The sequence below is a fragment of the Festucalex cinctus genome, chromosome 14 (assembly GCF_051991245.1).
Source record: "Festucalex cinctus isolate MCC-2025b chromosome 14, RoL_Fcin_1.0, whole genome shotgun sequence".
NCBI classification, from domain to species: domain Eukaryota; kingdom Metazoa; phylum Chordata; class Actinopteri; order Syngnathiformes; family Syngnathidae; genus Festucalex; species Festucalex cinctus.
Genome location: NC_135424.1, coordinates 17,403,149 through 17,428,332, shown reverse-complemented (window position 1 = coordinate 17,428,332; position 25,184 = coordinate 17,403,149). Strand labels below are relative to the sequence as shown.

At 37.7% G+C, this 25,184-nt stretch overlaps 1 protein-coding gene across 3 annotated transcripts in view; it reads left to right on the top strand.

Annotated features, from left to right (window-relative positions):
* Positions 1-1,497: 1,497 nt before the first annotated feature.
* LOC144001647 (uncharacterized) overlaps positions 1,498-25,184 on the top strand; it is a 124,735-nt gene continuing 101,048 nt past the window's right edge. For all 3 annotated transcript variants that reach the window (XM_077496138.1, XM_077496137.1, XM_077496136.1), the window contains exons 1-10: positions 1,498-1,658; positions 5,605-5,726; positions 6,528-6,602; positions 6,680-6,779; positions 13,774-13,897; positions 16,091-16,366; positions 16,584-16,664; positions 17,402-17,521; positions 18,374-18,436; positions 24,709-24,753. In XM_077496138.1, coding sequence (XP_077352264.1) covers positions 5,639-5,726; positions 6,528-6,602; positions 6,680-6,779; positions 13,774-13,897; positions 16,091-16,366; positions 16,584-16,664; positions 17,402-17,521; positions 18,374-18,436; positions 24,709-24,753 — 972 coding nt within the window. In that variant the 5' untranslated portion in view covers positions 1,498-1,658; positions 5,605-5,638. The remainder of the gene's footprint in view (positions 1,659-5,604; positions 5,727-6,527; positions 6,603-6,679; positions 6,780-13,773; positions 13,898-16,090; positions 16,367-16,583; positions 16,665-17,401; positions 17,522-18,373; positions 18,437-24,708; positions 24,754-25,184) is intronic.

The following is a 25,184-nucleotide window of genomic DNA, read 5'->3' as shown; positions in this document are numbered from 1 at the left end:
CAAAAGGTCATTTTCATCTGGATGACAAAAATCACATTGTTTAATGTCAAACATGTCGCTGTGAGATGTGGAAATTCTCTCCAAATTAATGAATACCTTCAAACCTAAAAAGTCACTTAGAATCGCATAAACTGCTCGAGGGCAAAAACTTTTTTTTTTCTTTGTGAAAAGTGCCAAATAAATGTAACAAACAATGCAACTACTTTGAATTTTATGCAGAATATTTTTATGCTTTGTTTAAAATCTTAATTAGGCATCCTATATAGACACATTCTGTTAAATTAAAGCTTTTCAATCCATGTATTTCCCTACTCTGTGTTGTGAACAGAGAGGGAACATTTAAAACCTACTGTACAAACATTAACATGCATGGTGGCTGAGCACTTTTTGTGTGTCATCTGAGATGTTGGTCTGAAAAAATATAAGGAGACAATGATAGCACCTTCTTAAAATCCTGAACTGCAATGTAAACACACCTTAAACATCCATCCATTCATTAATTTATAGCACCGCTTATCCTCACAAGTGCCATGGGTGTGCTGGAGCCTATCCCAGGTGCATTGTATGTCATGTTCAAAGAACCCTGATATTACCCCTGATAGTGGTACAGCCCATTGATCGGTGTCAGTAAGTGTAGGTGTCAGATTGTTATCGTAGGGGCGTTAAATAATGTAAATGCTTTTCATTCTCCACTGAATGTAGTGTTCTAACAGATGGACAAACAAAATAAATATGACACTCCACATTTTTTTTTGGGAGGGGGGGGGGGGTTGTTAACTTGGCCTTGGCGGAGGTACGAGTGATATTCTGGTAAATTAATGCATGATTAACAGCTATGCTAATAAAACTGTCTGGCTAGCTCAGTGCTTCTCAATTAAATTTTGTTTTGTGTATAGGAAGAAGAAAATATTTCAAACCCCCAAAACTCATTGTTGGGACCATATTTAGTATCAATTGTTAATATAATTGTCTGCAGAGAAGCTAATACTTTTCTGTACAGCAAATCTCTAACAATGAGAGCGCCACTGCCCCCTACTGTAGTGGATATGCAATTGTGCTTTATTAAAGTACGGCAAAAATAAACACGTTCAGCAATTAGGCTACTATAGCTCCTCAGTTCTGTGATCCAAGGAGCTATAAATAACAAAGTAATAAAAAATAATATATAGAGCCTATTTCCTTCTATTACAAAATAAAAAAATAACTACATAATGACTAATGATGATGATAGTAGATGACTAATATCTATAATTACACACCTGTAATCTGCCTTTTCTCATCTTTCTCAACACTAAAATATATATATATATATAAAATTTATTTATTTATTTATTTATTTATTTTAATTGGCTTGAGAAAATATAATGATGGTGACGCTGACAACCGGTGCGCTTGCACACTTGGCTGACTTGTGAGTTTGCTGTCTGTGTTGTGTGCTTGTTTTGCTGTAGGTCTCCTGCTAGTGCGTGGAGTGACAGAGTGGAGTGGGAGGGCCACTTCGTTGTAACTAATAAGGAGCTCTATCAGCAGGCGATCCCACTGTGACTTATTTCCAAGTCCTCAAACCCACCGCCGGACTGATCGTTATCTCACATGGATTATGCGCTGCTTTCTGCCTTTTCTTCCTTACTGCCTTAGAGGAAACTTTCACTGGAACTGTAAGTACTTCGAAATTAGGGTTTACACATTTGAATGTATGCCCGTTTGCGCGTTAAACCACAACACCTGACACCTCATCTGATCAGCTCTTTTATTCTTTATTATTATTATTTTTCAAGAGGAAATGCTACGCTAAAATGTTAATCTGATCATTTTTAAGTAGCCTATGTGCTGGCAGCTAAATAGGATTTACGTATGTCGGATAATATGAGGAAATGAACCGCTAACCCCCCAAATTAAGTCAACAGCCAATCACTGGACGCGCTCAAAAACAGTTTTTTTTTTTTATGGGGGGGAGCAGGGAGTGGAGGAGATATAATATTGAGAGCTGTCAATAAATTATAGACAGCCAAAGTGGCAGAATAGAACTCAGTAACTTTATGTTTAAACACTTTATTAATATTTATACATGAAAACATATAGTGGCAAAATATGGTGCATTGATGTAGAAATGACCCAAAAGTGCAGGGCTGTGCTTAAAGTAAGGGCTGTGTGTGTGTTGAGAATAACATCACGCTTTCACACAAACAAGGAACGCGATACCTCTGTAGTGCTACTTGTCCCATGCTTGACTTCAAGTTGTCACTTCATCCACGAGCGCCATCATGCCAATGGGCCAAAAGTGCCATGCCGTCAGGCTGCAGTGCAATGTGGGTGTATATTGTGGTTTCTTTGGGTCAAGTTCAGTCCTCCTGTGCTCTTTCACGGCCGAAAGCAGGTTGGATTTTAGTCTAAATGTAAATATACTCATTAGAATTCACACTCTGCTGTATTATTGTGCTGCATACCACCGTGTGAAGCAAATCGTACACATGCAAGCATGAAAAATGTCAGTGAGAGGGGTGAGCAAAGTATGCTGTACATCTTGATCTAGGGGTGATGAGGTTGGTGCCTTGCCTAAGGGCACCTTGATAGTTGTCAGAAAGGAGAGTAACATCTTTCTAACTAGAGTTGCCATTCTCAATTTAATCTGTGACCCTCCAATTCCAAAGCATACTCACAGATGTGCTACTCCTGCCCTTAAAGTGAATTAAGGATTGCATCTATTGTCATAAAAATTAAAGGACAATTTGCTGTTATTCTTTTGTTATAAAAAATGAGTATGCCTCTAGACTCATATAGGAACACCAGTGCGACATAACGAGATCCAGAATGGGAGCTGTATCAAAAATGACCCCTTCTAATGAACCACAATGTATCCCACCAGACATCTCAATTTTTTATGATACTATGAACCATGACAAGTCCGACAATCCAATTTCTATCCTGCCAATCTTGTTCAGGGTCACATGTGAGCTACAACCCATCCTAGCTTACCTTGTGTGAAAGGCGATGTCATGGGACTCAAATGTACAATCAGCAATTTACATTCGGAATCACAACAACGACGGGATTCAAACCCAGAACCTCTTGTGCCAACCACATGTCTCACTATGCTGCTTGGCAAAAAAAAAAGTTGATAAAACAATCCAATTTCAAAATATTTTCAGGCTCAGTTTTTACTAAACGAGCTGTTTTAATTGTAGATATGCAAAGCAACAAGAGTGGTTAGAATTTTCATTATGTTTTTATTTATTTAGTTTACTTCAACAGAGCAACTGAAGATCTGTCTGAAGTACATTTTGATTAATGAACAAAGTTAGCCTGGCCATCACACGGTGCTGGCGTCTACTGGGCTCAAGCTGGAAGAAATGAGAAAGAGAAACAAACATTACCGATGTGCTCATATAATGATATATTGATTAGTAGCATCTCATTTTCATTACATGCCTCTACTGGTATCTACCGCATCAGGACAGGCACATCCCTTCATCCGCTTTGGATTCTGCAGTTCAGGCATTGCATCAATGAACAATTCTTCAGATTTTATTTTGTTGTAATAAAGCTAGGGGGACCTGGAAAATGATATGATTCACCTCAACTTTATTTATAGAGTACTTTAAAACAACCAGTGCTACATACAAAGTGTGCATGGAGTAAAATCAGACATACATAAACAAAGACAGTTAAAACAAAAATCGTTTTATACTAGCATAGCCATTTATCTACACCACATAGTGCCCAAAGTGCTTTACAAAGCCTCACATTCACCCATTCACACACGAGTGGGAAGCTGCTGCCATGCAAGGAGGACTTGGAACAAATTAGGGCTCAGTGCCATGCTCAAGGACACTTCAACATGGTCACAAGTGTTGACGATCGAACCCACAGCCTCTGAATTGGGAGATGACTCTACCACTGAGCCATGCTAGTGATAAAGGTAAAGTTTAATTAATGCCATTGTGATAGTGCCAATCCAAACTTAGCATTATTATCATTGTAAATGCATTTATTTTGACACATCCTTTAGATCTCAGTGCAGATGTGCCTGATAAGGTGTCTTGTTGTATTAGAAATAGAGCTGTCAAACGATTACATTTTTTAATCAGATTAATCCCATCTTAAAATTTTGATTAATCACAATTGATCGCTTATTTAAAAAGGCTTTTTATCAACATTTTCTGCCCGCCAAATTTAAAATGCACCTCTTATGTGTTAATTTTTTCGGCATTTAATGTTAAGAGGACATCTCATCCTCCTCTTTCTCGAATCAGTCACATTACTTGCATAATTTAAAGTGGGGAAAAAAATGACCCCAATAGTTTGACATGAACAAATATTCTGAATGTCACATGCAAATATTTATTAAATGCTTCACTTTAATGCATGTTATGGTTATTGTTCATACACAACTGTACTACCTTTAACGTAGCCATCCGCTGTCAAGCTAAAGGATCATCTGCAGTCAAAATTAATAGTGTGATTAATCTGCGTTAATACATGACTAATGCGATAATTTTTTGTGATTAATTAGTTAACGCATTAACTTTGACAGCACTAATTAGAAATGTTTCAATCGGTAATGTCAGAATTGTTCATGTAACCTCCTGACTACCAGACATTCAAATTTGTCCTCTGTAGTGGACCTTTTTAAACCTGAATATCTCCCACCTAGTGCATACAATTGTATGAACACGTTTGTGCTCTATAGAGGACATCCAGAACTTTCCAATGATATCAAATATGTAGGGGTGGGGCTTTGCTACCCTTGGTTGCATCGTAAAAAAGAAAATGGCTTCCCTCAGTGCAAGCACTTTTTAGGGAAGAGGAAAAGTACCCGGTAAGTGTATAACACTTTTTATTGAACAAATTTAGGCTTTAAATGTTGTTAGCATGTTTTCAATAAGACTCTTAAGAACACATTATTGTTTGAATTATTTTAACTGTATTTGAGCCTAGCATTTAAGTTTTGAAAAATGTCCTCTGTAGTGGACACAACATAGCTTTAACAAAAAAAAAAAAAGAAAAGCCAGTTGACAGCAATGTCAACGCTATTGTGCCACATGTCTCTGCGCATGCTCACAAGTTGATGTTTCTAGGTTCAGTCCTTTCATGTGAGGCTCTTCATCACAACACTGTTGACAGCGCACGGATCAAAACACATGATTAATGCTGCGCTTTCAGCCAAGTTGAATGCTTTCATAGCTTGAGTAAAACACTGCGAGAATCAAATATCATGGGGTAGCGAATTTCTAATTTATAACACAACTACAGTACAGAGAATGAAAACAATCACCTAAGAATACTCATATGCTAGTTTACATCCAGCGTCATATAATTTGTCCCCGTTGTTGCATATCCGGTAGTAAGAGAAGTAAATGATCAAATTGTGTTAGACTTGACATTGATGCACAAACAAGCTTTTGGGACATATCCAGCCACCAGTCAGACAGTTAAATTAAAATTACATCAAAATCATATTACTTATTACTGTCTTTTAAAATGAAGAGAATGCTTTTGAGAATAATTGATAGAGAACACAAAAAGTGAATACATGATAGAAATCTGTTTCAAGGTCTAGCAGAGTGGGTTTAAAATGAAATTGTGTATTGTGCCTCTATTAAGGTTTTCAAGGAAACATCTTTATTGCGTCAGAGCCATGACCTGCCTGCTAAGATGGACTGCTTTTCTTTGGACTGTAATCTCAACTCCTTGCATTTTCGGAATGGCAGTTAATGAACGGCCAGGTAAGTGCATTGGTGCTCACTTGATGTTCTCCTCTTTCACAAGTCATACATTTATGAATTTGTACAAATAGTCCAGAGTGTTTTAGCTCCTCAGATATCCCACAATTTTTTGTTAAAATCTGTCCATAGTGTTTATTTGTTTTTGCAAATCTGGTTTTGTTTATCTCAGCTGGTTCTTGTTAGTTTGACTTCTTGGTTTTGTTTAGTTTCCAACCATTTGTTCACACTCACCTGTCTTCTATTTATGATGAGTACATTCCACTTTATTTATACCTGTGTGGCCTTCTCCTTGTGTTTGTACAATACATTAAAGAAAAAAAAAAAAGTGAATACTAGTGTCTTATAGAAACTTTATGCAAATAAATGATATGATTGACATATCACTTAAATCTTCTGTTCTTGTCACTCCTCTTCTAGCACAATGAATACATGGAATGAATACGCTTAATTTGTATGTGATGAGATTGTGATAGAGCCCAATTCAAATATTCATCATAACTATTAGAACTTAATTATTAACATTAATTTGTTTTGCCAATGTCATTAATACACACAGCAGTGCTGCCAACTTGGCAACGTTGCTGTTATATCTACCAATTTAAAAAACCCTCCGGTGACTATGTATAAAAAAGTGACGAGCAAAATATCCAGCGACTTTATCTGCTGTCATGGGAAACTGTTGGAGACGCCATCCGAGCTGCAGTCATAGCAGGAGACACATTCATCTTTAAATTCAAATCATCCAAACATGTCCAATTTGAAAAACCTGCTCTTGTCATTGTTTTGTTTGTCTTCCTTCAGATCACTCCTGTCCCCTACTGAATGTTGAGGTACTCAGGTTTTCTGATAGCTTAGATGAAACCCTAGAAATCACAGGTATGTACGAAATTCTGCAATGCATAAAACACATTAAAATCTACTAACATGCCCTGCTCCACAATCCTCCTTTGCAGGATTTGATCTCACAGAAGAGTTTCTTCACCGAAAAGGGACAGTCACAGAAGACCTGCCTTCATTTCGCCTGGGAAGCAGCCCACTTATCAAGCCAACTATGTGAGTCGCAAATACGGAGGATGTATGAGCGCTACACCTGCATTTGTGTTTTCTTGCGGTCTTTTGTAGATGTTTGAGGACAGATGGCCTGTCTGGCTACCGGAGGCCAGTAAATACTAACACTGTATGTATTGCTTTGTACCCCTTTGGTGCAATGCAATGCAAAGCCTCTCATGTGTAGCCAAGACTGTAAACACTCTCAAACTGCGCCCACTGAGATTTACACTAGAGTTTCTAACAACATCAGTGGAAGCTCCACCAAAGACCAAATAGTATAATTAGAAATGGCTAAAATATTACTCGTAACATGAATGTGGGTAGCAGTTCACAAGTTTGTGTCAATATGCTTATCACAGGACCCTTCTTTTTTTTCTTTTTTTTTTCAAATTCATACTGCATTTATAGGGTTTAAAAGGGATAGTAGCCCTTTCATCAAATCTGGCCCTCTTCACCTTGAATTCGGAAAGCGTTGTGTTCCTGTATTCCTCATCTCCTTGCAGCTTAAGGAAATGTTCCTATAGTTTTGCTAGATTGTAGTTGTGCTGGATTAGAATTGCGCAATTTGGCATTGCAAAATCATGCAGTTAGGACACTCAATTCTATATTTATGGAGCACCTTCAAGACCACCATTTTTTTCTTAAGATGGAACCCTGAGGCAAAAGATACAATGAAAACAGCAGAGGCCCCAGAATTGAACCCTGTGGAACGCCATACATTGTTATACATGTGAATTCTATACTTCTTCCTATTCCTTTTCCGAACATGTGTACATTTTATTTTTATTTTTCGAAGTACTTTTGTTTTTCGTTTTATATATATTCAAAATAGATTCATTCATTCAAAAAATATATATTACACATACTCGTCACAACACTCTTTTTTTGCTCACCATAATATGAAGAGATTATTATAATAAAGAAATCATACGACGTACCATCACAACATCCACAAGTTGATCACTGAGTGCACTGCAGCACTGATAGGCTAAGCAATGTAGCGTGATAGCCAATGATGGTCAAGTGGGGTGTAGTGCATACTATCATGATCATTTCGGGGTGGGGAGAGCGTAATCTTGACCTCCACAGAAGCCCTGAGACTGACTCACTGAACCCCTGAGGTTTGATCGAACCCAATTTAAGAAGCACCTGCTCAGTGGAATACCTGTGTGCAGGTTTGATTTAATTTGAGTCAACCCAGATAAACTGCACGCAGAGCAATAGCTTCATTTGTCTAAGGGCAAATGGTGAGGTGAGCTATTAGATGAGGAATCATTTGAACAGAATTAATATATATTCCAGTTATTCTACAGATTTCCTAAGAGCAAAAAGTGGCACTGTAGGGGTGAAGTCTGTGCATGTGTAATAAGACAGGAATATTAAAATAACTACATAAATGACACACCAAGGTGCCACTTATGAGGAGACCTTTAAGCCTCGGTCAACTGTTGGGAACGCTTCGTTATTTCACCATGAATCTGATATGATGATAAATTAGGAGATTGAAGTTTTTGGATTAATATTCATGGGGGCCTATTGCACTTTTATGCCATCCGGAGATCCTGTGGAATGTGCATGACTATACAATGGAAGCTGACTTTAAACTTGTTACCCTCAAGTTCTTTGTGTCCTGTTGGACGGAGAATATATTGTCGTTCTTCCATGAAGGCTATGTTATTTTTAGTCTTTTCTACATGGCACACAAGTAGAAGTGACCGCCGCGCTCCTTCGGCTGAGGTGAAAGAATCTTTCTGCCAGGTGATTTGCGGTATACTTCTTCCCAGTCCCGTCATTCAGCTGAAAATACATTTACTTCTTCCCCAGCCTCCTGCTCTTTGTCTGTCAGTTGTGTCCAAGAAGATGCTGTTTCTCAATGACACTGCTGACAGTGTCATTGGTAATAGTGGCGAGCCTGTGATCCCGCTCATATCCAATTATCTAAGTACTTTGACAGGTGATACTGCATGTCAGCTGAGGAGGAAGCTGTACCAAGTGTGAGGCCCCTTTGGACCATCCCTCCCTCCTTCTCTCCACAACCACTAAAACATAACTCCCATAACATCAAGTCCGGATAAGTGCAGTAGTACATTCTCTGTACTTTCCATCTGGCTAATGTTATGCTGGATCCATACTGTAAAACACATCAAGGAGCATTTGTGTGAGGTGACAAATGATTGTACAGTGTTAAGGCTCAACGTCTGTCCTTTATAGCCATTTTGTTTTAACCTGTGTCACGTTCAAGTACAGGGTGACCCAAAAAGATGCGTACTCATATTTTATTCGATAAAAAATCCATTTTTTAACGAATGTCTTTTCTGTTGCAGGACGTGAAAGGTGAACCTATGGATGATCATTTGCAGCTATAGTTGCCCTGAAAATGTCTTGGACAAATCAGCAGAAGATATTCTCCCTGGAGACCTATTTTGCGACAAAATCATACCAGAGTGTACAGATTCAGTTTGGAAAGCGTTTCCATTGTCGCAACTTTCCATCAAAATCAACGATTGTTAGTTGGATTAAGAAGTTCAGAGTTCAGTTCTGAGAACCAAACGTTCTCAGAAGTTCAGAGTTCAGTTCTGAGAACCAAACGTTCTCAGAACTGAACTCTGAACTTCTTAATCCAACTAACAATCGTTGATTTTGATGGAAAGTTGCGACAATGGAAACGCTTTCCAAACTGAATCTGTACACTCTGGTATGATTTTGTCGCAAAATAGGTCTTCAGGGAGAATATCTTCTGCTGATTTGTCCAAGACATTTTCAGGGCAACTATAGCTGCAAATGATCATCCATAGGTTCACCTTTCACGTCCTGCAACAGAAAAGACATTCGTTAAAAAATGGATTTTTTATCGAATAAAATATGGGTACGCATCTTTTTGGGTCACCCTGTATAACTTATGTCAGGATATGCACGATCCACTTTGCATTCAAAATGGTTTTGTTACAGTTCGAAACATCATTGATGGGTATCATACAATTGCGTGAGATGTTATTTTTAAAAAAATGGTGCAAATCCAAATAAAAATGAGGAGAGATGAACGTAAACGTAAATTCGCTGGTTGACTCCCAATGGAAACGTTTTCTCTGTACTACAGTGCTGTCTCTATGTAGTACTAACGGCTTGGTCTCTATTTTTGTGCCTAGTACAAGAGTAGCGCAAATAACTAATTGTGTGCATAGGTGGAGTTTTCTTTCTTTTGGTATTTTCGTAGACACGTGCTATTGGAAAGGGACATTGGAACCGTTGCTGAATGAACAGAGCACTTCCGCACTGTTGCCTCATTTTTTAGATGATTTTCCGCAAAGTAGAGCTTGTAAAACAAACAAAAAAACAAACAAACTTGATGTTATAAAAAGAAATAATAAATTAAAAAAATACATAAAATAAAAGTGAGTAAGTAAGTGTGAATCAGCAATAAGTGAACCACGAAAAAGAACAGACTGAAGAAAAAGAAAAGACTGAAGTGTGCAAAGTATGTTTATCAGCAACTCCAAGCAGACCTCCACGGGTGGATGATGTAAAATTGTCCAGGCGATCACAGATCACCGTTGTGAAGTGCATAATTGGAGACTGCCCCCTTCCCCCAACGTATGTGCCGCAGCCAAGGCAGCTGATTTTAAACATATTATACAGATGATGATAATAATAATGCAGTCAGTGAATTGATTTCTACTGTGATGCAGAGTGCTACCATGCTGTATTTATGAATGAAATATGATGACATCCACCACACATATCCTCAGAATGTGCCTGCCTACATGTCGATCTAATTTGCCAACCACAACTTAGACCTGTTTTCAACTGGTGTAAGATTTAGTCTACTTTCAGCCACCAAATTGTGAGATGCACCAGGGCGTGTAAAAAAAAAAAAAAAAAATGAAAAAGGTGTCAGTTTTTATACCAGATCGTATATGCGCTGACTATGAATACAGAGCTGCTTATGTTGTTTGTCATGATCCAGATAGACAAATAATAACAAATCTATCGTTTAACAAATTGTTAAAAAATATATTTTGTGCCCTTTGCCAAATGCTATTTCCATGCACAGAATAAAAACAATTGGTAGTGCTTTTATGGTATGTCGTTTGTGAACCACGTCATTGTCTTGTCAACTCTCCAAGATGACTTCACTCTAAAAACAGTTGGGTCAAAAGTAACCCAATTAAATGGATCAAAAATCGATCCATTTTATGGGTCAATTTGACCCAACTTTTTGGGTTGTATTATACAAAATGACCCAAGTTTTTGACCCACGTCAAGGATCTGACCAATATTTTTGAGTTGTTTTACACTAAAAAAAAATATTTCTTGACTCAAAGTTGGATCAAATTGACCCAAGTAGAGGATTGGTCCATTTTTGACCCATAGTTGCGTTATTTTTGACCCAACTGTTTTTAGAGTGTTAGTTTAATGAATAATCAATAAAATAAGGCATTATCTGGACAGTATGTCTCGTTTCTTACAGCGCATGTATAGGCTATGTTTTGAACAGGAACGTGGTCTTGTCCTAAGCCTTTGTTAAAGCCCTTGCTCACATGAATAGTGCATTTAACTTGACAATTCACCTTGTTGAGCCATCTTTGATCCCTCACAGGATCATGTGTCAGCGATAGGGACATGAGCCAACATTTGAGCTTTGATTGTTCCATCTGTTGCAATCTGATTCCATGAGCTCATTTACAACAATCTTCCTGGATAGGATTTCCTGAATGACACCAAAGCTTTTTTAACAGGAATGGGAGCATTGCAGCCACATTTTGGCCATGATAAAATATGCTCCATATTGCAAGTTCATCTCAAAATAGCCACAACTCATAAAAAATGAATTAGCAGGGATTTTTTTTTAAGCTAATGAATCAACACTATTATTGACAATACAAGAAACATTTGCTGAAGAGAATATTTCTGACTGCAACTTTTCATTCAGTAATACAGCCTGTAAATTTCTGCAATCCCATTGTCACATCAACTCTGCAACGAATGAACATCTTGACTGTTATTGCAAGAAAAAATATGTCAGCGTATGCAGTTCATGTTATGCTGGAATTTCCATTTGCGAATGTAAATTAGCTGTACATGTCTGGGAGTGAGAAATTGAAAGGAGAATATGATGTTATGGCAGAGCAGGCATGCAATAAATGATGGGCAATATTTCATTTTATTTTTTCGAAGAATGAGGGGAAAAATACTATTTGCAAACCAACCTCCACTGAGGTTTGGTTCAGGCCATTTACCCGCAGATGATAGTAAACACGAGGTTGTGAACTTTGACCCTCTGGGCCCTGTGAGATCATGCGTGCCATACAGTAGACAGGCCGTGTTTTGAAATTGGAGCAGGTTTGGGGAGTTAGCTCGGACAGGGTTATGCTTACCATTGTCTGACATCATCTTTCCTTTTAAAAATAGTCAATAAGCATTTGGACTGTGGACACAAATTGTTGAAGCTTTGTATGTGGAATTCTTTCCCATTCTTACTTGATGTTCAACTTCACTTGATCAACTGTCAGTCTGTGGTCATAGTTTGCGCTTTATATTGCGCCACACAATTTCAATGTGAGACATGTCTGGACTGCTGGCAGGCCACTTTAGTATTCACACTCTTACTATGAAGCCATGCTGTTGCAAGACATGTAGAGTGTGACTTGGCATCGTTTTGTTGAAATAAGCAGCTACATCACTGAGAAAGATGTTGCTTTGATGGATGGCAGCATTATGTTGCGCTAAAAACTTTGCACTGATAACAATTTGGGTGCTCCTTTTGCTCTTTGGCCCAGAGGTGACAACATTTTTTATTTCAAAAAACAATGTTGAATGTGGACTCGTCAGACTGCAGCACACTTTTCCACTTTGCTTGGGCAAGAGAAGTTGGTGGTATTTTTCGCTTTTGTTTATATATGGCGTAGAGTTTTACCCTGCGCTTGTAGCTGTAGCGGCAAGTTGTGTTGACTGACAATGGTTTTCTGAAACGTTGCTGAGCCCACGTGGCAATATCCTTTACACAATGCTGGATTTTAATGCCGTGCTGCCTGAGGGATCGAAGGTCATGGGCATTATTCAGACAAATTGTTGTCACTTTTTCTTAGTCCTTCTAGTAAACAACGTTGCTAGTCTCTGCATGGCCTCTCACAGCAGTGTTAGATTTGTTTATTTATTTATTTATTTTTTTTAGCAGGGCGCATTTATCACTTTAGTCATGTACCATTTACAGCCAAATCTCAGTGAAATTGAGCGACAGCAAAGAATAGTATAGAACTCTGCAAGCGTAGACGGAGATGATATATTTGAGTTTTGAGTTTTTAGGAGAAACTCCCAACTAACATACTTAATAACCTTATCTTTGAGTTACTATTTTTTATCCGATCATGATTCAGTTTGTTTTTGTGCCTTTATTTTGGGGCAGAGAATAAAAGTGTTTTGAAAGGAATACTGGCTGTTATTTTACAATGCAATCTATAAAAGTCAAAAGAGATGTGAGGCTGTGCGATGAGTGACTGAACAGGCTGTAATTCATGCAAGGGTGATGGCGATGAGCGGGTGTGGTAGTTCTGATGTGAAAGATAATATTGTTTTTCCTATATTGTACAGCCTCCATCTTCCCCACATATTCACGCTTTGGCTCGGAATTGTTATTCGACTTTCTAGAGCAGCTGAGGTCAAACACATAAACTTGCGTCTTCATTCCATGAGGCGTGTATGAACAACCAACTGCGGCACATGGTAGCGCAGACAAGTTAAAAGATTGGTTAGTGTGACTCTGGATCAATGCCTACATGTTTTCATTAGCTGAATGCCAGGGTGGCTTGTGCAACATTCTTCAACCTAAATGGTATCAAATGTGTCTGCTTTATTTATTCACGAAGGAGAAGCTTTAAGGATTGTAGACATTTGTGTTGGGTTACTCCACTTCTAAGGCACACCTCATATTTGAATTTGAATAATGATATTGCTGTCATGAATGTAACATTCATAAGAATATCTTATATTCATTTTTTAGACAAGTGTTCCCAAATGGATTGCCAAGTGAATTTTCCCTTGTCACCATATTTCGTGTGAGAAGAACTACAAAAAAAGACCGATGGTATCTTTGGCAGATATTCGACCAGGCTGGAGATACCCAGGTGAGACTGCTAACAGTATTCAATCAGCATTATGGTACATAATGGAACCTCCAAAGTCAAATTGCTGGTTGGCTTCATTTTTGTTTGTATTTTTTTTATTTTTATGTTTGTAACTTTTTATGCCCCGCGAGCCTTATGAGGAATAAGAAGTTAAGAAAATGGATGGATGGATTCCTGGGTGGAATTTGCATGTTCTCCCTGTGCCCGCGTGGTCTTCTCCGGGTACTCCGGTCTCCTCCCACATTCCAAAGACATGCATGGCAGGTTAATTGGGTGCTCCGAATTGTCCCTAGGTGTGCTTGTGAGTGTGGATGGTTGTTCGTCTCTATGTGACCTGCGATTGGCTGGCAACCAGTCCAGGGGGTACCCCGCCTACTGCCCAGAGCCAGCTGAGATAGGCTCCAGCACCCCCCATGACCTTGTGAGGAATAAGTGGTCAAGAAAATGCAAGGATGGATTATATGTTAAGGGGTAAAATTGTTGCGTTCATTAAACCTTTTACGATTTTAAGTGTGATTCTTAAATATTTACCTCGTATACAGAGACAAGGTCTTAACAATAGTTAAAAACTCCTGAACTTCATTTACAAAATGTTCTCGACATGATTATCAATAAAACACAGTCATAAGTGACATCATAAATGTCAGGTAGCTACTAGTGTTAATTTTGTCAACACATATTTTTCACTGGACTAAAACTAGATGAAACAAGACTAGACTAAAACCCTCATGTATAAACAATAACTGGAACTAAATCAATATGTATTTTTGTCGACTAATGACGAGATGAAAACGTACTTCACTTAACAACTTAACAAAAACTTGACTAAAATCTGTTGACATTTTAGTTCATGAACAAAAACAAGTTAAAAATTATTTGATTTAGTAAAATCTTGTCTGCTAATCTGTCATTGTGAAACTGTAATGTGGCACACGGTGGCACACCCCCTTTCAAATCTGAAGCTACTGTGTGTAACATGCACAAACACATGGGAGAGAGAGGAGGTGGATTCACGGTGAAAGGTAAAAAGATAAATGAATAAAGTAAATTATAGTATAATGTAACACTAATCCAACAGCTATACTGTTCCAACAACAATGTTAACCTGACCGCTAACTAATGTTGTCTATTACTAGCTATGTGGTATTTGCCACGGAAGAGGCGGGACTGTTTTTTGCACAACAGTTTGTTTCCGGTTCGGTTTGCGACGTGTGGGCTGCGTCAAAAATACTTGTGCTTCCGACTTTGTGCCCCTGGGTTGCGCGTTCGCAACCCGGACCGGAAATAAACTGATATGCAAAATCACGTCCCGCCTCTTCCGTGGCATACACCCCATTAGCATCGAGCCATAGTAGCTACTTGGTGATATACTGTAATTGTGTGTCAAGTTGTTTTTCATAAAAAAGATAAGAGAAAATTTTATGTGAAATAGTTTTAGATCCGAAATGTTCAATGTGTTCTGCTGACAAAAAAAAATATTTACAGGGGTAAAATGATCTTCCTGACTTGTTGACTATTTTAGTTCAAGACAACATAATTTTATTCATCTAGTTTTAAAGACTAAAATGCTATATTTATAGTCGACCAACATTGGACTAAATAAAAACGGGATGAGGTTGACTAACTATGATTACAAACTAACAAGCGGGATTGAAACTGGAATAAAACTGAGAATTAATTAATTAACAGTGGATTAAATTAACACTAGTATCTACCTAGCTGTAAAAGGTACTTGGCTGTTGTTAGCAGTTGGTTTTTACGGGAACGCCAATAGCAAGAAGTTGTGAAAAATGGATGCCATGAATATTTTCAAACATACAATAAAATTAATTATTTTATACAATAAAAACTTGTCTTTGCAGTGTATTCAAATAAATATACCGTAGGTTGGAAAGGATTTGCAAATCAGTGAATTCTATTTTTATTTGCGTTTTGCACAACATCCCAACTTTATTGGAATTGGGGTTTATATGGTTCCAAAAATATCATTTTGCTGGTCTTTCTTATATACAGGTACTTATTGTATATGTGTCAAAATAGCAAAAAGCAAGTTAAGCGTTGGTCTTGCCAGGCGTTCTGAACTCTAACTTCAGTTATACTCAGAGTTGGACTTTAGAGGTTCCACTGTACTCGAAAAAGGACTATATGAGTATTTTTCTTGTTGTTGTTCTGGAACTCCCCTTCTTCCCACAGGTGTCAGTTGTGGTTGATGGCGGCAAGAAGGCGGTGGAGTTTTCCTCGCAGGGCCTGCCGAAGAACGTGTTCCGCTACACGTTTAAGAGCCGTGACCTACACACCCTTTTTGATCGCCAATGGCACAAGCTGAGCTTTTCTGTACAGAGCAACATCGTCTCTGTTTACATGGACTGCAAGCTAATAGAAAGGAGGCTGATCGCCGAAAGGGACGGCATCGACCCGAGTGGGCGTACACTCATCACCACCCGAATACAAGATGGACGGCCTGTGGATGTGCGTGCTCCATCTTGATGTTTCCCTTGTTTTCTAGGGATTTCCAAGGTTTTGGTGCAGTCACAATTGCTCTTCGCGCTAAACATGTTTTGTTATACAGTATGTGTAAATTCTCAGACAATCCCTCAGAATTTATAGGACTTCTTTGGACACAGTCAATTTTTAAATGAATTTCATGATACACAATGTGCCTTTAAATGAGTGCTATTTTCCCCAGGTTGAACTCAAACAAATTATCCTGTACTGTGATCCTTATGTAGTCGATATGGAAACTTGCTGCGAGATACTGGAGTCAAAGGTAAAATATTTCCTGTATCTGCAACATAACAGCATGCATTTGTCATTTGTTGTCAAATAAATGTGTTTTTTTTCTTCACCATTATATTAACATGCATTTCGGCTACATCCATGTATACCCTAATGCAAATATTTTATCTCCATAATCTAAAAATGTATACCGTTAACATTCTCTCATTCACATAATGTAAAGCACATACCAAAACAACACTTGTTTTGATTTCTTTATTACACACTACACCGAGTCATCACAATAGGTAGCAGGTCTTAGAATATTTGAAACGTTCACAGACACAAGAAAGAAGTAACAATTATGAACACAATTGAACAAATAACATCGGGAATACTGTACAGTAAAACAAAAACATGCCAATTTTCTTTTTACATGTAGACACTGAAAACATTGTTTTGGCAAACCTGGCTAACTTTTTACAAAAGATCATTTTTTGATGTCTTGAAACACAGTATCCATATGGGACTAAAGACTAAAACACCAAATCAATAATTACTAATGTTCATTGATTTCCAATGGTTCAATGGCCTTTGACCTGTACTATTCCATCTCTCTTGTCACACACAGACTTAATACATTTACACAATTGTGTTTTCTGTCAATGTCACTACATGGATGCATCATTGCTCCTTTGATTTAGGGTATTCTACATATGTCAATTGTGATAAAGCTGTTATTTTTTTAAAGCAAGGTCTCAATGAGTGTCTTTTTTTGTATCGATCCAGTGTGAAGCCAAGAAGACATTTAATGGCACCTCCCGAGCCCCAGTTACAGCCCAGCTCCCACAGATGCTGTCTCAGCTAGCCACACAGCCAAATGACAGATGTCACTGTCCAGCTGAAAAGGTACAATCAATTTAAAGCAACAAGGGACCTTAATTGAGCACACGTAATGTCTATTGTAACCCTGTCAACAATGATTCAGACCATCCTTTACAAACACCTAATGTCCAGTTAAAGGACATTTATAAAGAAAGCCATTTACCCCCAAGAAGACAAGCAATAGTGGTATACTTATAGTAAATACAGATCCAATGCTCCTTGGTTGTTTGAGCGTAGCACATCATGCTCTATGCTATGCATTCTTAATACTAAACTCTTATTTCAGCTTGCAAATACAAGGCGTAGATTGAAATGCAAATTAAAACCTGGAAGCATTAAGTCCTTTTTGAGAAGGAGCAGATGGCCAATTCCATGTTAAGCCATCACTTTTGGGGTCCTTAAAAAAAAAATCCAGTATTTTTTGGTCATAAATGTAAATGCTAGTGCACACATTTGCAAGCCCTCTGCAATAGTCCAGATCATACAAAATTACATATATGTCAAAAAATGGCTTGAATCATTTCTTTTAACAAAACTCTGAATTGAGTTTGAATTAAATCTACTTGAAAAAAATGTGTCTGGATTTTTAATATAATTTATATATCGCTGGCGTCAGGGTGAAACCTTGTACCTCCAAAGCAGTCACTTTTCAGGAGACCCCAAAAACGGCATGTTTGTTCAACCGTAAACATTATGTCATCAAAAAGAGAATGGTCAATATTTGTCAAAATAATACCCATACATGACTAACCAATAGTATAGATTTGTGAAAAAATACCAAATTGTGACTTACGAGGTTTCGGCTCGACGCCAGCGATATGCAGTTAGTATTAGCATTTTATATATCATATTGTGTTTTTGTTTTTGTTTGCATAGGGGGATGCTGGTCTTCCTGGTTTAATTGGACTTCCTGGACAGAAAGGGGACGTGGGAGAAAAAGTACGTTTAAATGTCTTACCGTTGCCGCCCGCATACCCGTGATTTGCCATCTGCGGATTCGCATATGTGCACATTTTTTTCTTCAATTAAAACATCTAGATATATATATTTTTTTTTCCCGCATTACCCCACATTTCTCATGAAAAATGTATCGTGAATGTTCATCAGTGTTTTTTTAAAGATTTTTTTGGGGGGGTTGAATGAATCCATTTCATTTCCCCAAAGCATTTCAGTGAGCGTCAAATATATGCAGATTTTACCATTTCACGGCCCTTTCCGCTTCCTATCCTCCGTGAAACGCAGGGGACAACTGTGTTCATACGTAAACATATTAATTGAGCACTAACATAGTGTATTACTGCATGAGGTCAATATGAGAAATGTGAAATTTTAGTGGAAAAATAAATTTGTGTGAACAATTGCAATATTCAGTCTTTAAGTATAAAAAATGAGAAGAGAAATCATGACCATGATGATCATCATCATCTTGAGAAGTCTTATGTACTTGTCCTATAAATATTGTGATTGGCATTAGTCCCGAAGAGAACAAACCTGTTTCCGTGACAGCCTAATAACCAAATTATCATTGCACTGAAAATTGTGGCTTTTTGCTAGACAGCAAAAACAGAAATCGCTTTTAAGGAAAAAAAAAAAAAAAGTCCACAAAAAGACAGGCAAATAGCCTAAATTAGATAAAAGCGCTTTTGTAGCTGCTAGGCCAAGTACGGCAAAAGCAAAAAGTGGGAAAAGAAGTCATTGGGAGGAACTTTAATGTGTGTCTGATTAGAGCAAATGGCTTTAAGTGTCAATTTCCTTGAGGAAAGTGCTTTTTTTTTTTTGCTTGATGATAGTACTTTGAGGATGAAATGGCATTGAAGGTTTTTACCTTTCAAAGATGAGATCGATCCTCCAGCCAACTCTGCGGTGTCATTATGTTCGGCGTCAACTTGGTTTTAATTTACGTTTCCCGTGTTGGTGCTATGCGTTGACATGCCGATCGAAAGTTAACATGCCACCTTCAGTTGCTGTGATGCCTCACTTGCAGTTGACCCCACAGAAATCGGAATGTTTTTAAAACTGGCCTTTTATTGTGGGAAGCCTGAGGTACATCTGTGCAATATTCACGCTGTCCAATCAGCTTTGTGATATGAGAGGTGGATGGATTAAAGGAGAAATGCTCACTGACTAACACCGTTAGACATATTTGTAGGGTTCATATGGTCATGATTAAAACTCGTTCACTGCCAGTCATTATAGAAAATGTTTACATTTCCAATACTCACGTGATAATACATTCAATAATTATATATAAACCGAATCTACCAAATAACAGAATAGACTCCCTACTTTTTGTCCCGTCCCGTTCTTTTATAATTGACAGCAGAAAAATGTAGGTTTGCCAAAATACAGCCATTTCTCCCATGGACTCTGAAACTGTGTTTATTTCCTATAAAATGGGGCAATGATGTCATCTACCAGTGGTTGGGCATCAGTAAAGTTGTTTCCAAGTTTGATATTTACAGTGGAGCGTGCTCAGATTCGCCCCCATTTAGCACCGCTCTAAAAAATACAATTGACAAGTATACTTGTCAAAGGCAGTGAATGAGTTAAAACAAAACAAAACTGGGAAGGTTTTGGAAATTGAAATGCATTGTCTAGCTCTTGGACTTCATCTTGTGAAAAATGGCAGCAAATAAAAAGTATTGTGCTTATATTTTTAACTCATTCGCTGCCTTTGACAAGTATACTTGTCAATTGTATTTTTTAGAGCGGTGCTAAATGGGGGTGAATCTGATTATGCTCCACTGTAAATATCAAACTTGGAAACAACTTTACTGATGCCCAACCACCGGTAGATGACATCATTGCCCCATTTTATACAAAATAAACACAGTTTCAGAGTCCATGGGAGAAATGGCTGTATTTTGGCAAACCTACATTTTTCAACTGTCAATTATAAAAGAACGGGACGGGGCAAAAAGTATTCTATTCTATTCTGTCATTTGGTAGATTCGGTTTATATATAATTATTGAATATAATATCACGTGAGTATTGGAAATTTTAAAATTGTCTTTAATGGCTGGCAGTGAATGAGTTTTTAATCAGTATTTACTCAGAGGAAATAATACAAACTGCACTCTATCCAAAATGCAGCACAGCAGACACGGTGGCCTGATTTATACTCACATTCTTTGGTTAAAACAGGAAAAGGAAAAACAGACCCTTTTGGTTTTTATCTTTATCCTCAAAGATAACCATTGTATCGAAGTAGGTGCGATTTTATACCCAAGACTGAATTCAGCATGCTTCTCACAAGCACAGGCCCTTTATTTGTTTATTTATTTTTTTATTTTCCCATTACCGCTCCCCAGACTATGTTTTGATACTCTTGAGGTGCCGGCCTCCATTGTTAACACCTGAAATGTAATTTCAAGTTTTCAACCAATCAATACCTGGCACCATTTGTTTACTCGCTGAACGCCAAAATTCATAACAAATCCTATTACCATCTTGAACACGAAATCAATGACGTTAAGGAAAACCATTATTGAAGCCTGCACATATATACTCCAGTCTGATGGTGGTAAACAGCCTTTTGTTGGCTGATAACATACTGTGCACTTCACTCCAGCATTGGCGCACGGTGCCTTTCAGATGTAGAGCTGTGCTCAGCACCACATAACACTTCTTCTTCTCTACCCCTAATAGGCAGAAATATTTGGATATCTAGGAAGATTTCTCAGCACCAGACCAACCTTATTCATGAATATATTTCACTTGCGAAAAAATATTAGTGTAAAATTGTGACTGGTCAAATGCTGAGTAGCTAGTACAGAAACCAGTAGCCGGAGTGCCTAGTGACCAAAACAGTTAAACTGTTTATCTCCCATTACAACGTCCAAATATTCTGTTCTGGGTGACGGGTGCTGGAGCCTATCTCAGCTGACTCCAGGCGAAATGCAGACGACACTCATGTTGCCTGCACCTGAGTCAGTGTTGGAAGTGGAGATTGAATCTTTTACAAGCCTGAGACAAGACAGCCAACTACAAGCGTCTGACTTATCATCACAAATATCCATTTTTATTTTTTATTTTTTTTTAAAGAAAGTCTACCTTGAAAATGAATTTCCAATCATGTCCAACGGTCGTCCTTTCCTGACTTCATGTAACGAATCCCACTTGGCTTGTTTTGAACCAATCAGAGGACAGAAAAATGCTTACTTTCCGATGCCTTCCAGCTTGCTTTTGTCATGTTCCATTATTGTTAATGGTCGAATTTAGTTTTGTTTCATTTAATGTCTTGTTTTCTTGTGGTTCATGTCTTTCTCGTTATGGTTTTGTGTCCACCTGTTTGTCAGCCCCTGTGTCTACCAATCAGCTCCCTCAGCAAGTTTTGTTGTGTCCAGGTGTTGCTAATTGTCTCGTTGCTTTGCTTGTATTTAGTTCCTGGTTTGTGTTCAGTTCTTGTTGGATAATTTCGTTTGCTGTCGCCACTTACACTGGTAAACCTGTCTTCTCAGACGGCTTGCATTTGGGTCCACAACCACTACCACGATCCCTGACAGCTTTGTTTATTGAATAATTTTTGTGTGTGTGTGTGTCTTTTGTTTAGATTGTGTATCTTGGGTGTCTGAGGATGTTGAACATTGGACAAAAAATAAAAATAATAATAATAATAATAATAATAATTGTAAGCTTCACAGCCAAGACGTGCTATGAAATGAAAACAAAATGAAAAATTTGGAAATAAATCATGTTTGAAATGTAGGTCAATGCTTTTGATAATGTTTAGGTCAGCAGAGAATGCCTGCACTCCATACTGTATGCTCTTTCTAATCTGTTTATTTAGATTCAGACTTTTCCTATTATCTAAATACATGAGAAGTAGACATTTGTAGCATACAGTATAAAGGAATATGGGAAAACAGTCTACCAGTCAAAAATGATCTGGTGTGGTATCGTGGATTGCGCCTTTCTGTGCTTAGTTTGAATGTTCTTGCAAATCTTGCGTGGTTTTTTTTTCCCCCAAATACTCTGACAAAGTCATGATATTGATTTTTTGGGGAGGAGCTAGTAGAAAAGAGTCGGTTCCGGTGTAGACACATCTCACTGTGACGTAAATGATCCTAACAGTGCGTTTTTCTTTTTCATAGTGTGCCTTTTTCGGTGTAGCCGTATTTAAGACGATTTCTTTCACACTGATCCCAAAATTCTCCAGAGGGGTCCAGTGTCTTTTAATCGGTGCTGCACACTTATAGAAGTGTACATTCATAATACATGAAAAGAGGCTAACAATGTCATGACGCAAACATTAATGAGGTGAACTTGTGAGGCTTTCAATTACTGTTGCAGAATGTCTTTCTGTGTAAGGATGTATAAAACGTACATATTAGCAATTTAGCATGACTTTGTAAAGATTATTCAAAGACAATTTAGAGCTTTTAAAAGGTACATAATGAGAAGTGTGGCCCAGTAATTGTGACCGACACAGTGTGTTGGGGATTACTTTGGCTATGTTACTCTAACAGTGAGTACTATCCTGCATTACAGTGAGAGTTTGATGGAGGATTCTAATACACTGCAAAAGGATTAAACCGCAATGATTAATCCAAAATCCCCCAGGAAATTAAACAGATAAGTAGTGGGTTATAAGAATGGAGCTTACTTGAATGGAAATCCATTTTCCATGGCCTCGCACATAAACCCTGGTATTACTAGATTTACAGCTCCTGTATGTGCTCACAAAAGATGGGTGTGCGTGTGTGTGCGTTGTATTGGGGTGAACGAAGCATAATAGTGAAATCAACAATTACCTTTGTGTACAGCTTTTCAGCACTACGACTACTAATGTTGTCAAATTAAATTGACTGTGTTTTCCTGATAGATTGTATTGGCCTCCACTAGACAAATAGACGGCTAATCTTTTTGTGAGGTGAATCTAATTACTTTTACTAGAACTGATGATGTGTGTGTGATGGTCGATGACATTGCCGCAACACGTACTGCCGCCAAAGCAGACATCACATCACTATGCTAAAGTTAACACCAGAAAGTGAAACTTAATAGTTGGGGAAAAAAAAAAAAAAAGTGTGTATGTAAAAGGCAAGCAAGCTAGCATTGTTTGTCTTAAGTATGAAAGGGACAAGATCATATCATCATTATTGGGGATGTTTGATACCACTTTTCAGAACGACAACAGCACGAGCACTCAACCCTTGAGTAGTCACCGATACCAAGTGCCAAATCCACTAGTACTTTTGATGCATGAAATTAAAAAAAGGACCTACGTATTCCAATATAGCATTTTTATTAGCATTTCCTTAACTGCATGAAATTAATTGCAATTTTCTCTATTCTTCTAATTTCTACTTTGTGATTATTAAACGGCCACAAGAGGGCATGAGACATTTGATTTTTAGTTTCGTGCCGCAACTACTATTTTCTTTTGTCATTTTTGTTAATTAGCTGTTTATCTACTTCCACCATCTCTTTCGTAGCATGTTTCCTTTTCTTTACTCTCCAGTCTTGTCCCTTCTTGCCCAAAGATACGATAATACTATTTTAATATTATATATATATATATATATATATATATATATATATATATATATATATATATATATATATATATATATATATATATATATATATTTTTTTTTTTTTTATATATATTTAATACAATATATTAGGGGTGTTAAAAAAAATCGATTCGGCGATATATCGCGATACTACATCGCGCGATTCTCGAATCGATTCAATAATCGGCAGAATCGATTTTTTTTTTTTTTTTTTTTTTAGGATTCACACCTTGAGCATGGAAGAATGTTATATGAACGGAACATTAAGCCTTAATATTTTATTTTAATGCTGTTCAAACATGAAACAGATTACAACCTCTATAAGACTGAAATTTCTGATAAATAAATAATACATTTTCATATAAATCTTACACTCTACAAGCTTACTGATTAGTATTTTCTAAATTTGAATGAAAAAAAATCGCAACAATCGACTTATAAATTCGTATCGGGATTAATCGGTATCGAATCGAATCGTGACCTGTGAATCGTGATACGAATCGAATCGTCAGGTACGAGGCAATTCACACCCCTACAATATATATACTATATAATATAATATAATATAATATAATATAATAATATTGGCGCTGCTGAACAACTGAGAAGTCACATATGATCTAAAAAAACACGAAACGAATGAATTCAGAATGCCAAATCAGTCTTAAATGTTCTTTGGTTTTCTGTTGCAGGGAGACCCAGGGGAGGCCTGCAGTCCAGGAAGCCAAGGTCAGAAGGTAGGGACTATAAACGTTGCCCTCTTAACCTCACCATAGAGTAGTAAGTAGTGTTGTTCCGATACCGTTTTTTTTTTTTTTTTTGCCTCCCGATACCGATTCCGATACCCAGCTTTGCAGTATCGGCCGATGCCGATACCATACTCATACGTAAGTTTTTTTTTTTTTCTCAAAATGAAAAAGCTGTCCTGCCATCTTAGATCAGCATGCAGTGAACATGTCACATATCAGTGAATGTTGTCCACGAGCAAGACACGAGATGCTGCATCCAAAGTCCTATATTAGCCATGGAAATAAAGGTATCGGAATATTACTTGTTAATAGTCACCGATACCGATACCACTGTTTTAGTGCAGTATCGGGGCCTCTGCCGATACCAGCATCGGTATCGGAACAACACTAGTAGTAAGTAAAAGTATGTATGTACGTTA